This window comes from Lithobates pipiens, unplaced genomic scaffold, assembly GCF_037356315.1.
Source record: "Lithobates pipiens isolate NorthernLeopardFrog02 unplaced genomic scaffold, aLitPip1_a1.2 Scaffold_18, whole genome shotgun sequence".
NCBI classification, from domain to species: domain Eukaryota; kingdom Metazoa; phylum Chordata; class Amphibia; order Anura; family Ranidae; genus Lithobates; species Lithobates pipiens.
Window position 1 is genome coordinate 614,330,357 of NW_027507758.1, and position 17,575 is coordinate 614,347,931.

The window sequence follows — 17,575 nt, forward strand, 5'->3', positions numbered from 1 at the left end:
AAGGTAGTTTCAGGCATCAACCAGGTCTTACAGATTCGGAAGGGATTCACTTTGGGTGGGGGGTTTGTGGAACCCAGCTTACCTTAGAAAGCTCTGGAAATTACTTGTCCTGCTCCCCCGGGCCCTTCTATGTGTAACTTACTCTATGTCTACTAGGGGCACAGGGTGACCAAGAACTCAAGTCTGATCTGAACTAATCAGACTCACCGTACAACCACACCCAGCATTTTCTTTTACCCCTGTTATCATGGATTCTATATGTCTGTTGTGTGTTGAAAGAATGAAGGTGCTCTTTCACTTTGGACAGTAATATTTCTGAACAATTTTTTCTCTCAAGAAAATATGAAGGGAAATTCCACTTTTCCAACTGCTGAAATATTGAGCTTGGTCTCATAAATTGTTGTATACTTTTTACTAAATTGTTTGAGGTGTGGCTGTATCCTATTATTATATTCTTTGTCTGCCTTGGGAGCAACCGATTATGGAATGTAAATGTGTTTCTAGCATGTACCGGGGACAGGCTGGAGGGAGGGGGGAATTTTTCCCTGGAGGCGCTGCTCGCGAGCTATCGATTTTTTGTATTATTTTGTAGAATTGCAGACAGACAGAATCATACCATCCCAGCAGGACCTGCATTGACACTGGTCCCCTGTGCTGTATCCACATCTCTCGCAACCTCCTTTCGATTTCATCTTCTATGGCGGCTGATATCTATACCCGTCCTCTCCTGCTATCTGAACCTTGGATCATGGTGGTGGTTTGGACATGTTCACAGCTAGGAAGCACAATCCCACCTCTGCCACCAATGTCACGGATCCCCATACAAACCAAATGGCATGTGTGCCATGGCCTGTTGGTTCCAATGCGGGAGAGCTGCACCCAAATAACAGCTGGAGGCCACCATGAACGCAGCTACCCATAGAAATAAATAAATGCACAGAGTGAAGAGAAGCCATACCAGTGGTAAGATCATGGGAGAAGGTAAGTATAGGTTGAGATTGCCTGCACTTACGGGCTTTATTATTTTAAAAAAATGTCCAGATGAACAATAAAGAAAAAACATTTAAGGGCTTTTCAGGAATAGGAATATCCCAGCCTGTGTGGAACACGGGTCTTCCTGAGTTTAAATGCAATTGTAGCTGCAAGTCTTTTGGGGGATGTTTCTACCAGCTTTGCACATCTAGAGAGTGACATTTTTGCCCATTCTTCATTGCAAAATAGCTCAAGCTCTGTCATATTGGATGGAGAGCGTTTGTGAACAGCAATTTTCAAGTCTTGCCACAGATTCTCCACTGGATTTAGGTCTGGACTTTGACTGGGCCATTCTAACGAATATGCTTTGATCTAAACCATTCCATTGTAACTCTGGCTGTATGTTTAGGGCCGTTGTCCTGCTGCAAAGTGAACCCCCGCCCTAGTCTCAAGTCTTTTGCAGACTCTAATGTCGCATACACATGAGCGGATTTTCCAACGGAATTCCGCTCAAGCTTGGCTTGCATAAACACGGTCACACAAAACTTCGCTGAACTTTCGACCGCCAAGAAGGCGTGATGTACAACACTATGACAAGCCCAGAAAATGAAGTTCAATGCTTACGAGCATGCGCCAAATTGTTTCCGAGCATGCGTAGGAATTTTGCGAGTCGGAATTGCTACAGACAATGGGAATTTCCGATCTGAACTTTTTCCGACCGAAAAATTGAGAACATGCTCTCAATCTTTTGCTGGCTGGAATTTGGACAGCAAAAGTCAGATGGAGCATACACACGGTCACATTTTCAGACCAAAAGCTCTCATCCGTCTTTTTCCGATCATGTATACATGGCATAACAGGTTTTTTTCTAAGATTGCCCTGTATTTGGTTCCATCCATCTTCCCATAAACTCTGACCAGCTTCCCTGTACCTGCTGAAGAAAAGCATTGCCACAACATGATGCTGCCACCACCATGTTTCACGGTGGGGATGGTTTGTTCAGGGTGATGTGCAGTGTTAGTTTTCCCCACAGATCATGTTTTGCTTTTAGGCCAAAAATTAAAATTTTGGTCTCATCTGACCAGAGCACCTTCTTTCACGTGTTTGCTGTGTCTTCCTTATGGCTTCTTGCAAACTGCAAATGGGACTTCTTATGGCTTTCTTTCACAATGGCTTTCTTCTTGCCATTCTTTCATAAAGTCCAGATTTGTGGAGAGCACGACTAATAGTTGTCCCGTGGACAGATTCTCCCACCTGAGCTGTGGATCTCTGCAGCTCCTTCAGATTTACCATGGGCCATTTAGCTGCTTCCCTGATGAATACTCTCCTTGCCCTTTTGAGGGCTTCACAGAACAGCTCTACTGTATTTATACTGAGATTAAATTACACACAGGTAGACTCTGTTTACTATTTAGGAGACATCTAAAGTCAATTGGTTCCACTAGATTTTAGGGGTATCAGAGTAAAGGGGCTGAATACAATGCACGCCACACTTTTCAGATATTTATTTGTAAAACATTTTGAAAACCATTTATCATTTTCCTTCCACAATTATGTGCCACTTTGTGTTGGTCTATCACATAAAATCCCATTAAAATGCATTTATGTTTTTGTTTGTAACATGGCAAAATGTGGATAATTTCAAGGGGTGTGAATTCTTTTTCAAGGCACTGTATCATGAAGCAACCATTCATTCTATTGTCGCCTTAAAGTGCTTCAGTTGACAATAAAATCTTGCTGTTCCTCCCTTGTAAAAAGTTAAAATAGAATTTAAAAATTCCCACATAGGGCTTGCTTAAACATGTGCTGCAAAATATGCAAATCTTGACCCTTTATTTTTGATGCAAACAGACATTAGCTATGAATATTAGGACTGACATGGGGAATGCCTCTCCAGTTCCTCGTGTGTTCTATATCAGAGGTGTACCGTGGAATACAGGCTTTATTGTGACACCTCCAGGGATTTACACACAAGATGGGTATGATGCCACCAAAGGAAAAAGCTTATTGTGAAATTGGGGAAACAATAACAGATAATGACAGGTTTCTGGCACGGTCCTGACATCTCTTCCTTCTAGAATACAGATATAAAAACCATCCGCAAATTAGATTTATTCTATCCAGACTGCAGACATGAGATTGGTGGGGCTGACACTATTATTATACATTTATATAGCTCTGACATATACCGCAGTGTTGTACAGAGAACACTGAGCCAGTCATGTCAATCTCTGTACCAGAGGAGCTTTCACTCTAATGCCCCCCTCCCCCCCATTATACAATTATAAAGTCACAAGACGTGTAAAAAACCTGCATGGGATTAAAACACAGCACCTGTGTAACACACAATCCAACTGACTCTAAAGGATGTCTTTACATTATAACAGAGCCCCTGGGTTGTATAGGCGCTATGCTTGCACACAAACTGAAATGAGAAAACAGAATGAGTGTGGAGGTTCCGAAAGAGGAGCAGGAGGGAGCAACCCTCATTCTCTAACCCTTTCTAATATTCTTAGACAGAGAAAAGCTTTAAAAATATCACCCCCCCCCCAATCACCAGTGATGTATTCCAGAATATGGGCTGGCTTGTGATTTCCTTCTTGCAGTCTTTAGTTCACATCATTTTATTTAAGTGCTGGTGAATCTTTGGAGAAAGTTGTGTGACTCGTGGGTTAAAACATTGATAAATAAATCCCAAAGAGCGAATAAATATTGATTGAAAAAAAAGCATGAATTTGTAACTAATAGTACAAAATATGAAGAGGATAGAGTAGCGTTGAAACACTACTTGGCATAAAAAGCACGAGACCCAGCTCTTGATACACTTTGTCCTCCCCCATTTAGCTCCCATATCCATTTCACCACTTATAACATGTAGGAACTCTACACTATATGGTCCATAGTTTGTGGACCCCTAACCATCACGCATATATAAACTTGTTGGACATTTCATTGCAAAATCATGGCTATTAATATAGAGTTGACCCCCCCTTCACTACTATAATAGCCTCCACTGTTCTTGGATGGCTATCCACAAGATTTTGGTGTAGATCTGTGGGAATTTGTGCCCATTCCTGAGGTCATGTGTTTAGTAGGGTTGAGATCCAAAGGCATTTGTTAGGATTGTAACACAGGGTTAAAGTCGAAAGGTGTTCAGTAAGTTTGAGGTCCAAAAGTGTTAAGGTAGTGTTGAGGTCCAAAGGTGTTCAATTGGGTTGAGGTCCAAAGGTGTTCAGTTGGGTTGAGGTCCAAAGCAGTTCAGTAGGATTGAAGTCCAAAGGTGTTCAGTAGGGTTGAGGTCCAAAGGTGTTCACTGTTCAGTAGGGTTGGGATCCAAATGTGTTTAGTAGGGTTTAGATCCAAAGGCATTCGTTAGGGTCGAGGTCCAAACATGTACCACAGGGTTAAAGTCTAAAGGTTGTTAGGAGGGTTGAGATACAAAGGACTTCAGTAGGATTGCGGTGCAAAGGTATTCAGTAAGGTTAAGGTCCAAAGGTGTTCAGTAGGGTTAAGGTCCAAAGGTGTTCAGAAAGGTTGAGATCCAAAGGCATTCATTAGGGTTGATATCCAAAAGCTTTCATTAGAGTTGACCTCCAAAGATGTATCTTAAGGTTGAAGTCTAAATGTGTTCAGTAGGGTTGAGGTACAAAGGAGTTAGACTTTGGTAGAGTTGAGGTACAAAGGACTTTAGTAGGGTTGAAGTCCAAAGGAGTTCAGTAGGGTAAGTAAGGTTGAGGTCCAAATCTGTTCAGTAGGGTTGAGGTCCAAACGTGTTGAGTAGGGATCAAGCTCAAAGGTGTTCAGTACGGCTGAGGTCCAAAAAGTGTTCAGCAGGGTTGAATCCCAAAGGTGTTCAGTAGGGTTTAGGTCAGGGATCTGTGCAGGACATTAAATTTGCTCTACACCAGACTGGTCAAACCATGTCTTAGTGGAGCTGGCTTTGTGCACAGGAGCACAGTCATGCTGGAACAGAAAGATCAGATTAACATGCACAACAGAATTAATCAGAAGAAAGACTAATGACAGAACCGCTATGACAGAACATACTAATGACAGAACCGCTATGACAGAACATGCTAATGACAGAACCACTATGCAGAACATGCTAATGACAGAACCACTATGACAGAAACGCTAATGACAGGACCGTTATGATAGAAAAGCTATGACAGAACACGCTAAAGACAGAACCGCTATGACAGAAACCGATCATGACAGAAAACGCTCTGAGGCATGAATCATGAAATGACCATGGAAGTGGAACAACCCCACCAATAAGCCCCCCACCTGCTGGTCGGCACCCCCCGACACCCGTGATTTGTGACCCCAAGGTAGCCTGGACTATCAAGCAAGGCTCAGCTGGCTTCCTTTCCCTGCTCTCAGGACCATGCCAGGACAGATTAAGTCCTCACTGAGAATCTGGTGACACACTATGTAGAAAGCAAACTAAAAGTAGACTTGAGCAGGGGTTCTTAAACAGGGGTGCTGCTTCTGCGGATCCAATTGATGGGGGTATGGTAAGAATCTTTGAACAATTAAATTAATTTGAAATGGCATTCTCTGCTGCCCCCCCTTTATTGGCACCCCCCCCGGGCCCACCCATTAGAGGACTAAAACCAATAACCAATGCGGGATACCCACCCCCCCCCATGATGCCCAGCGTGATAACCCGGGAGAATTGAGTGGGCACCCCCCTTGCAACCTTAACCACTTCAGCCCCGGAAGGATTTAACCTCTTAATGACCAGGCCATTTTTTGCGAGACGGCACTGCGCTGCTTTACCTGACAATTGGGCGATTGTGTGACCCTGTACCCAAAACAAAATTGATGTCCTTTTTTTCCCCACAAATAGAGCTGTCTTTTGGTGGTATTTGATCACCTTTGCGTTTTTTACATTTTGCGCAATGAACAAAAAAAGAGCGTCAATTTTTGCTATAATAAATATCCCCCCCAAAAATAAAAAATGTCTTCATCAGTTTAGGCCAAAATGTATTCTACATATTTTTGGTAAAAAAAAAATCGCAATAAGTGTATATTGAAAAGTTATAGTGTCTACAAATGTAAAGGAGGGGGGGGGGAGGAGGAAGAGAGGAACTTCCCCTTTTTGGGTGAAGTTCCGCTTTAGGCTTCCTTTACACATCCAATTTTCGCCTAACTCCCATGGCCAATAGAAAGCTAAATAAAGGTGTCACCCTGCCTTAATGGTTCTCCATAATGTAGTATTAAGACAGGCTTGTAAAAGTCAAACTGTGAGTGGATAACATGCTTGCTATGGTCTTGGGATGACTGGTGGAGGGGCTTAGAAGGAGAAGCAGAGACACAAGCTACAGTGGTAACTGGTTTGTACTGGAGACCACACTGGACTGACTGGATCAGTCACTGGTAATGGATGGGAAATTGTGTGGGTGAGTAGGAAGAAATCCCTTTCCAATAGGTTATGCCCAATGGTGGATGGTGCCAGTGAACTCTCTTGGGGCTTGGGCTGCTACCTTTTACGATTCGGCCTTACGGTCATTTCCACATGTAGACTTTTTTTACGATTCGGCCTTACGGTCATTTCCACATGTAGACTTGGAAAAGAAGGAAAGAGCACCCGATGTCCAAAGAAATGCGAGTTTTATGTAGGCTTAAAGTGATTGTAAAGACTCATTCTCAGTATAGACAGTTATTGCCTTGTTATATCCTGGAGGGCCGGGACTGACGTGAATGTACAATGTATCTGTAAAGCGATAGGTAAATATAACTACCTGTAAAAATAATAATAATAATAATAATAAATGTGTTTTTTTCCTGCAGTGGTGGTGAAACCGGGCATCTGTCCCGTGGTTAACACCCTTGTAGCATGTAAGCTCCCCATTCCCAGGAGTTGTAAATCAGATTCTGATTGTAGCGGGACAATGAAGTGCTGTGACGTCGGCTGTTCTTATGGTTGCTCGGAACCCATCGGTAAGTGGATGACTGTGATAAGATATTAAGTGGCCCGGTACAGACCACATCTTACCCAAATGTGAGGGTGGAACTGTCAGTATTGCCCCTAGGAGCCAATAATCTGATCCTTCCTTTTCTTCTCCCAGTGCAGCTTGTACAAGAACAATGTGTACAGCAAGTATTTACAAAGCCTTTGCAGAGCTTTCGTCCAGCTTTGTAAAAGCGTCCATCCAGTTGTACACACTGGGAGTAAACAGGGTGTGTGTAGTACATCCTGTCCTTCTTCCTTGCTGTCATTCCCCCATCTCATTTGCCACTAATTAGCTGTCAAAATGACAGTAGGGAGTTCCTGTGTAAATACAGCAGCTTTAAAAGCTGCTTCTGTCAAAAAAAAGTACATCTGACACAGTGTTTATAAACATTGCAATATGGAAAATCTCCCCCAGTGGGAATTATAGTCATTGAATTTATTTAAAAAAGATTTTATTGAAATTATATTAACAGGACATAAACACACATAAATGTTTAAAATATGAGCTCCGGTCAGAGATCCGTGTAAACATTCAATTTTACAATATTGTAACCATACAACAGTAACCATACAACAGTATATGTTAATATCTAAAATGCAAATTCCCAACGTGTTTCGACATGCGTGGTCAAAGTCTTCCTCAGGGAATTAATTTGCTGTCAAAGAATGTACAAACATTATTTATATATAAAATATATATATATGCGTGGCTTCTTGTTAGTCACATGTGAGTGGGTCTCCCCCTTAGACTATATATCACATGAGTGCACGGGATTGCTGATTGACTTTTAAAGGAACCCCCACTCAGGAGATCTTTCATGTGCATCCTTCATTGGTAAATATGCCATTTTTACAATTTTCCCTTGTGTATACGAGGGACTTTGTGTTATGGAAATACATACCGTTGATAGATATAAATAATGTTTGTACATTCTTTGACAGCATGTTAATCCCCTGAGGAAGACTTTGACCACGCATGACAAAACACGTTGGGGCTTTGCATTTTAGATATTAACATATACCATTGTATGGCTACAATATTGTAAAATTTAATGTTTACACATATCTCTGACTGGAGCTCATATTTTAAACATTTATATGTGTTTATGTCCTGTTGTTATTTCAATAAAATCTTTTTTAAAATAAATTCAATGACTATAATTTCACTGCGGAAAAACCCCATTGGGGGAGATTTTCCCATATTGTGACCCATTTGGGGGGGAGCAGCAACAAATATCACTCACATTCATGTGTTTCTCCCATGATCAAAAAGTAACATTGTTTATAAACATTGATCAGACAGGAGATGGAGAGATACAAAGTAATTTTTTTTTATAAACATTGATCAGACGGGAGATGGAGAGATACAAAGTAACATTGTTTATACACATTGATTGGACAAGAGAGAGATAGAGATACAAAAAGTAACATTGTTTATAAACATTGATCAGACAGGAGATTGAGAAATAAAAAGTCAAATTTTTTTATAAACAATGATCAGACAGGAGATAGAGAGATACAAAGTAACATTGTACCCAAAACAAAATTAACGTCCTTTTTTCCCCACAAATAGAACTTTCTTTTGCTGGTTTTTGATCACATCTGCGTTTTTTATTTTTTGTGTACTAAACAAAAAAAAAATGTGACGATTTTGAAAAAAAGACAATATTTTTTACTTTTTGCTATGATAAATATCCCTCCATAAAATAAAAAAATCAGTTTAGGCCAAAATGTATTCTACATATTTTTGGTAAACACATTTTTTTTATAGGTATTTTAACTACCTGTAAAAATAATAATACTAATAATGATAATAATAATAATAATAATAATAATAATGATAAATGTGTTTTTCCCAGGAGTGAAATCGGGCACCTGTCCCGTGGTTAAAACTCTTGCAGTGTGTTTGCCCGCCCCCCCGGGTTGTAAAGTAGACTCGGATTGTCCTGGGACAATGAAGTGTTGTAAAACGAGCTGTTCTGCTGCTTGCCAGGAACCCATCGGTAAGTGGATGACTGTGATAAGATATTAAGTGGCCTAGTACAGACCAGATATTACCCAAATGTGAGGGTGGAAGTGTCAGTATTGTCCCTAGGAGCCAATAATCCGATCCTCCCTTTACCAGCTTGTATAAGAACAATGTGTACAGTAGTGATGGACGAACTTCTGACGGGACGTTTCCCGAAAAGCGTCCAAAAGTTCGCGAACCGCAAAATTTGCGGTGGACCCCATTGACTTTAATGGCAGGCGAATCTTAAAAACCTCCAGGTCATATTTTCAGCCACAAAATACTTCTAACTGTGCACACATAGTCCCACAACATGGACACTGACATAACAAAAGTATTAAGTGAATCTGGGATCGACAACGACAAGCATCCTTTTTTTATCTGTGAAATTTTGACAATTCAGGAGCGTGTGAAGGCCATGGAGGAGAGGCAAGGTTAGGGCAGGCTATGAAGGGAGTTCAGGAGATGATCAGTGCCACAGTCAGGGCAGCACAGTCCTGTGCCAGTGTCCCAGTGTTCCAACCTGTGCTTGAGCCCCTCCCTCTGCCGGCCCTTACCCCCACCTATGCAGGACTCCACTGCGGTGGTCCGGAGGTGCCAGTCCAGTGCTGATCCTCAGCCATGGTGCTGGCGACTGCCTGCTGATTGGCTTCTCTGCTGCTATCTTCCTCACTGACACCAGCACCGCGATAGAGACTGAGCACTGACACCAGCACCGAGATAGAGAGCACTGACAGCAGCACCGAGATAGAGAGCACTGACACCACACCAGCACTGTGATAGACAGCACTGACACCAACACCGTGATAGAGCGCACTGACACCAGCACTGAGATAGAGAGCACTGACACCAGCACCAAGATAGAAAGCACTGACACCAGCACCAAGATAGAGAGCACTGACACCAACACCGCGATAGAGAGCACTGACACCAGCACTGTGATAGAGAGAGAGCACTGACACCAGTACCGAGATAGAGAGCACTGACAGCAGCACTGATACCAGCAACTCGCTGCGGGACCCAAAAATATGACACCACTCAACCTCTTCAAACAGGAGGGTATGGGCATATAGTACGGTGTGCTTTTTTTGTACAAGGAAGTGAGCCAAAGGTAGAAAAAAGGTCCGTGTGCTAGATTAAATAAATCGTTTATAGAGTTATGCATATACATGGTCTACTGGTCATGTGTTGAATTCCTCTGAGATCCATGCCTCATTCATTTTTATAAATGTGAGGTAGTCAACATTGTCATGAGCTAGGCGAGTGCGCTTATCAGTCACGATCCCCCCTGCTGCGCTGAACGTCCTTTTGGAGAGGACACTGGACGAGGGGCAAGCCAACAGTTCCATTGGAAATTGGGAAAGCTCTGGCCAGAGGTCAAGCCTGCCCACCCAGTAGTCCAGGGGTTCATCACTTCTCAGAGCGTCCACATCGGCCGTTAACCCAATGTAGTCGGACACATGTCGGTCTAGGCGTTCCCTGGTGCTGGATCCGGATGAGACCTGTCGATGGGTCGCTGAAAGAATGACCTCATATCAGAAGTCACCAACACATCTTCAAACCGCCCTCTTCTTGCAGGCGCTGTTGGATTGGTACCCGCAACTCTTTCTCTGGGAGTGGGAATTCCTCTTCTGCCAGCGCACGCAAAAGCAGAATGCAGCAGTTGTCGAAGCAAGGCCTGTAAGTGTTCCATTCTGACAGCCCTCTGTGATGTTGGTAACATTTCTACCATTTTGTGTTGGTACCGGAGGTCTAAGTATGTTGCCACCCAGTACTGGTTCTTGACCTTTATGCTTTTTATACGGGGGTCCCTGTTAAAACACTGGAGCATGAAGGCCCCCATTTGCACTAAACTGGAAGCGGTGTGGTGGGCTGGCTCCTGCTCATCATCCAGGATAATGTCATCCTCCTTGTTCTCCTCTCCCCATCCACGCACAACAGGGATCCCAGAAAGGTTTAAAGCATGCTCTTCTTGCTCCTCCTCATCCGCCCCGGCACCATCCTCTGCTGACTCCTCTTCACACTCCTGTTGTTGACTTGTCTCAGATAGAGTAGCCCCCCCTGGGAATTCATCGGGCATTGCGACTTCCTCATCTTCCTGCTCCTGCTCCTCCACAGCTTGATCAATGACACGACGCAATGCACGCTCCATAAAGAAGGCATAAGGCACCATGTCACTGATGACACCATGGCTGCGACTGACCAATTTGGTGATCTCATCAAATGGCCACAGAAGTCTGCATGCGTCGCACATGAGCAGCCACTGGCGCAGTGAAAAAAAACAAGTTCCCCAGAACCTGTTCTGCCGCAGATTTCGTACAGGTAGTCATTAACTGGAGCAGCCTATCAAGCATATAGAAGGTTGAGTTCCATCGCGTCGGGCAATCGCAAATAAGACGTCTGACCGGCAGATTGTGTCATATACCTTCCCTGCCCGTGTTTGCTAGACCACGTGTCTGTGGTCAGATGTATCTTGGCACCGACACTGTGTGCCAGCGATACATTCACTTGCCGCTGAACATGGCCATATAGCTCTGGGATGCCCTTCTGTGAGAAATACTTCTTTCCTGCTACCTTCCATTGTGGTGTTCCAATGGCCACAATTTTCGAAAGGGCTCCAAGTCCACCAGTTTATATGGCAGTAGTTGGCGGGCTATCAGTTCTGACAAGCCAACTGTCAACCATTGGGCAAGAGGGTTATCCGGCATCATAATTTTTTTACGCTCGAACATTTGGCCCACGGAAGCCTGCCTTTTTCCAAAAAAACGTGAGGGTGGCATGATACAAGATGGAGTGGAGGACAATTGTGAGGAGAGAGGAGAAGGAGCAGTAGAAGACGAGGCTGGATGGGGAGAGCCTGGAGTGTGGGTTTCGTTGCTCCCACTGGGCTCGGTGATGGCAGCTCATGTGCCTTCTTAAGGCGGTCGTCCCTAGGTGAGTGTTGAGCTTACCGCTACTTATGCATTGAGTGCAAAGGCTGCAGATGGCAACACGACTGTCAGCAGCGGACACGTTAAAGAAAGCCCACACTGCGGAGCCATGTGCCAGCGTCCTGGGAGCGCCAGATGTGACCGTACATGGTTGATGCCTCGCTCATTAGCAGTCTGATTTGTCCCTGCTGTGCAATCTAAGTTCTGCCTGCTTCTCCTCCCTATCTGCTGGTCCATATCTCCCTCTGAACTCCTCTCCTCTTCCTCTCTTATGGGCACCCATGTGACATCACTAGACACGTCATCATCGACGTCACCTTCCCCATCACTATAATTAGAGATCTTGGAGTAGGCAGCAACACTGGGGACCAACCTCCTCCTTGGGCTGATCTGTGTACTGTCGTCAGACTTCTGAGTGATGGTTGTTGCTACCTCCTCTTCCTGATCCAATGCCAAGAGTGGCTGCGCATCGGCAATGTCTTGTGATGGATCGGAAAATAATTCCTGTGACTCAAGCGGAAGGTATATGGTGGTGGTGGTGTTGGTGGTAGTGTCTTTGGGGGTGCACACAGCAGAGAGTGAAGAAGAGGGTGCAGATCAAGAGGATGAGGAGGGTGCAAAAGAGTAAGGCTGAGTGAGACACTCAACCAAGTCTGGTGCGTCCTTTGACGTAATCGCACGCAACTTCTGCAATTTGCCACTTTGGCTCAAGTCTGTTGCTCCTGCCCTACCCCTACCACCCCTGCGGAAGGGCCTGCCTCTTCCTCTGCCTGTCATTTTTTAAATGACCATGTGACAAAAGTCTCTAGAGAAGTGCAGTATGTATGTGGAAGAAGGTATATAACACCCCGCTTCAATCTGTCGTTTTTGGGGGCCACTGGTCTATCACACCAGTTATAATACTTTTTTAATTGCGTTGGTCAGCAGTCACAATGCTGCACAGTGGAAATGCACTATACTAAGTAAGTATTTTATACGTGTATTACACCACTATATACTGCACACCAAATAGTACACCTATACCAGTCCTTAAAAGGACATTTGTGGACCTAATAGTAGCTAGCTAGTGAATTGCAGACTGTCCCGGCTCCAAAAACCAAACTGTCCCTCCATACACTGAGAAACGACAGCTGCAGAATCGGTCAGCAGCACTGCATGCAGTGTACTATAATATGCTTTCTATATTTGAAAGAAAGTATATTATACGTGTACAACTCTATATACTGTACACCTATACCAGTCCTTAAAAGGACCTTTGTGGACCTAATAGTAATAGCTACTGATTAAACTGACTTTCCCTGCTCCACACAGCGTCCTGTCCCTACACTGACAAAAGACAGCTGCAGAATCGGTCAGCAGTGCACTCAGCAATCAGCAGCACAGCAGTCAGCAGCAGTGCACCAGAACCCTATATACTGTACATCTATACCAGTCCTTAAAAGGACCTTTGTGGACCTAATAGTAATAGCTAGTGATTAAACTGACTGTCCCTGCTCCACACAGCGTCCTGTCCCTACACTGACAAAATACAGCTGCAGAATAGGTCAGCAGTGCACTCAGCAATCAGCAGCACAGCCGTCAGCAGCAGTGCACCAGAACCCTATATAATGTACACCTATACCAGTCCTTAAAAGGACTTTTGTGGACCTAATAGCTAGCGATTTGTGTCACTACAGTCTGTCCCTGCTCCACACAGCAACCTCTCCCTACACTGACATAAGACAGAATGTAAAATGGCCACCAGATTAGGTCTATTTATAAGGTAGGGGGAATGCCCAATTGTCCATGTGCTGAAATGTCTCAATTGGCTGTCCTGTACCCCATGATGGATGTGTTATGGGTCAAAGTTCTTCACAATGTAAACAAATATGGCCACCGCGAACAGTGCCAGAAGTCCGCCGGTTTGGTGAATCACGAACGAGCAAAATTCACCACGAACCGACCGCCAGGCAAACCGCAAGGCCATCTCTAGTGTACAGCAAGTTTATACAAAGCCTTTGCAGAGCTTTCATCCAGCTTTTAGCAGCTTTGTAAAAGCGTCCATCCAGTTGTACACACTGGGAGTAAACAGGGTGTGTGTAGTACATCCTGTCCTTCTTAATCGCTGCTGTTCCCTATTTTATTTGTCACTAATGGCTGTCAAAATTACAGCAGGGAGTTCCTGTGTAAATACAGCAGCTTTAAAAGCTGCTGCTATCAAAAAAAGGACATCTGACACAATGTTTATAAACATTGTTCAGATGTAAGATTGAGAGGTAGAAAGCAACATATTTAGGAATATTTTTCAGACAGGAGATAGAGAGCTACAAACTAACATTGTTTATAAACATTGATCAGACAGGAGATACCCTGTTTCCCCGAAAATAAGACCTAGTGTGATTGTCGGTGATGGCTGCAATATAAGCCCTACCCCCAAATACGCCCTAGTTAAAGTCCTTGTAGGTCTTATTTTCAGGGTAGGGCTTATTTTCGGGGGAAACAGGGTAGGGCTTATTTGGGGGGTAGGACTTATATTGCAGCCATCACCGACAATCACTCTAGGTCTTATTTTTGGGGAAACAGGGTAAATACAAAATAATATTGTTTATAAATATTGATCAGACGGGAGATAGAGAGATACAAAGTAACATTGTTTATAAATGTTGATCAGACGGGAGATAGATACAAAGTAACATTTTTTATAAACATCAATCAGATTGGAGATAGAGAGATACAAAATAACATAGTTTATAAACATTGATCAGATGGAAGATAGAGACATTCAATGTAAAGAAAAATGATAAACATTGTTCAGACGGGAGATAGAGAGATACAAAAAGTAACATTGTTTATAAACATTGATCAGACGGGAGAGAGAGAGAGAGAGATAGAAAGTAACAATTTTTATAAACTTTGATCAGATAGGATGGCAGCATACATTTTTGGGACATCAGGCCACCCTTATGAGGTTAAGGCCCCTTTCACATGGGCCGTATTTCATCAGGAGTCCACTTGCTCTGCGGAGTATCTGTCTGCTGATCCTCCACTGAGAAGGCGTATAGCTGGTCCGTGTCCGCTCCGCTTATGCTGAGTAGACACGGACACAGCCTGCTCTCCTCTATGGGCAGTCGGATGTAAACGAACCCCGACTGCTATCAGATCCACCCAGATGGAGGGTAACAGAACCTCATCCATTCATTTTTAGTAGATTAGATGTAGGTGGGTGTAAACAGACACATGTCCACTTACACCCGCCATTCCATAGAAGAGAATGGAGGGTCATTTATGTTAGTCCTCTGAAAGGAGCACTCATAACACCCTTGCAACCTTAACCACTTCAGCCCCAGAAGGATTAACCCCCTTAATGACCAGGCCATTTTTTGCAATATGGCACTGCGACGCTTTAACTGGCAACTGGGCGGTCTTGCGACCCTGTACCCAAAACAAAATTGATGTCCTTTTTTCCTCACAAATAAAACTTTCTTTTGGTGGTATTTGATCACCTTTGTGGTTTTTATTTTTTGCACACTAAACAAAAAAGAGTGACAATTTTGAAAAAAAAACAATATTTTTTACTTTTTACCATAATAAAAATCCCTCCCAAAAAATTACATTTCCTTATCAGTTTAGGCCAAAATGTATTCTACATATTTTTGGTTAAAAAAAATTGCAATAATTGCATATTGATTGGTTTGCGCAAAAGTTATAGCGTCTACAAAATGGGGGATATATTTAAGGCATTTTTATTAGTAATTTTTTTTTTTTTACTGGTAATGGTGGTGGTCTGCGATTTTTAGCATGACTGCGACATTGGGGCAGACAGATCAGACACTTTTGACACTTTTTTGGGACTAGTGACATTTATACAGTGATCAGAGCTAAAAATAGCCACTGATTACTGTATAAATGTCACTGGCAGGGAAGGGGTTAACACTAGGGGGTGATCAAGGGGTTAAGTGTTCCCTAGGGAGGTGTTTCTAACTATGAGGGGAGGGGACTGACTGGAGGAGGAGGGAGATCGCTGTTCCTGATCACTAGGAACAGCAGATCTCTCTCTACTTCCCTGACAGAACGGGGCTCTGTCTGTTTACATTGACAGATCCCCGTTCTGGCTCTCCGAGGAGTGATCACGGGTCGCCGGCGGACATTGTGATCTGACCAGAAGTGGAGGAATGGATACCTGTCAAAATCAGGTACCTGCTCCTGCCCAAAAAAAGTGTCAAATATAAAGGAGGAGGGGGGATGGGAAAAGGAGGAAGAGAGGAACTTCCCCTTTTGGGTGAAGTTCCTCTTTAGGCTCCCTTTACACGTCCCATTTTCATCTAACTCCCATGGCCAATAGAACGCCAAATAAAGGCGTCACCCTGCCTTAATGGTTCTCCATAATGTAGAATAAAGACAAGTTTGTAGGAGTCAAACTTTGAGTGGATAACACCCTCGCTATGGTCTTGGGATGAGCAAAGACAAACTGGTGGAGGGGCTTAGAAGGAGAAGCAGAGACACAAGCTACAGTGGTAACTGGTTTGTACTGGAGACCACACTGGACTGACTGGATCAGTCACTGGTAATGGATGGGAAATTGTGTGGGTGAGTAGGAAGAAATCCCTATCCAGTAGGTTATGCCAAATGGTGGATGGTGGCGGTGAACTCTCTTGGGGCTTGGGCTGCTACCTTTTCCGATTCGGCCTTACGGTCATTTCCGCATGTAGACTTGGAAAAGAAGATAAGAGCACCCGATGTCCAAAGAAAGGAGAGTTTTAGGTAGACTTAAAGTGTTTGTAAAGACTCATTCTCAGTATAGACAGTTATTGCCTTGTTATATCCTGGAGGGTCGGGACTGATGTAAATGTAAAGTGTATTTGTAAAGCGCTAGGTAAATATAACTACCTGTAAAAATAATAGTAATAATGATAATAATAATAATAAATGTGTTTTTTCCTGCAGAGGTGGTGAAAGCGGGCACCTGTCCCGTGGTTAAAAACCTTGTAGTATGTAAGTTCCCCATCTCCAGGAGTTGTGACGTAGACTGGGATTGTCTTGGGACAATGAAGTGCTGTGACATGGGCTGTTCTTTTGATTGCTCGGAACCCACCAGTAAGTGGATGACTGTGATAAGATGTAAACATTGTTCAGATGTAAGATAGAGAGGTAAAATGCAACATATTTGCAAATTTTTTTCAGACAGGAGATAGGGCAAGTTCACACCACTGCATCAAAAACGCACCAAAAACATGCATGCAGAAAAGCATCTGGAACGCATCCAGACTGCGCTTTTTATGTTGTAAACTAGCCTATAGAGAGATACAAAGTAACATTGTTTATAAACATTGATCGTACAGGAGATAAAGAGTTACAAAGTAGCATTGTTTATAAACATTGGTCAGATGGGAGATAGAGAAATATGTAAGTTTTAAGTAGGTTTAAAGTGGTTGTAAAGACTCATGCCGCGTACACACGATCAGACTATCCAGCGGACTTAGTCCAGCAGACAATCCATCTGACTTTCCGAACGAGCGGACTTGCCCCCACACGCCCAGACTTTGAAATGAATGGACTTGCCCACACATGCAATAAAGTCCATTCATTTTGAACGTGGCTCCAGGTAGATGGGACTAGCGCAGAAAGTCAATGTCGCCGCCTCCATCACCTGGTATGGATGTAAAGGGGAACCCCTACGCAGAAAAAATGGCGTGAGGGTCCCCCCAAAGTCCCTAGCAGACCCTTATC

At 43.5% G+C, this 17,575-nt stretch overlaps 1 protein-coding gene across 1 annotated transcript in view; it reads left to right on the forward strand.

The window, feature by feature from the left end:
• Positions 1–17,575, forward strand: part of LOC143989263 (uncharacterized) — a 436,678-nt gene that overhangs the window by 31,663 nt on the left and 387,440 nt on the right. The window contains exons 3-5 of the mRNA XM_077489335.1: positions 6,769–6,918; positions 8,791–8,934; positions 16,793–16,942. Coding sequence (XP_077345461.1) covers positions 6,769–6,918; positions 8,791–8,934; positions 16,793–16,942 — 444 coding nt within the window. The remainder of the gene's footprint in view (positions 1–6,768; positions 6,919–8,790; positions 8,935–16,792; positions 16,943–17,575) is intronic.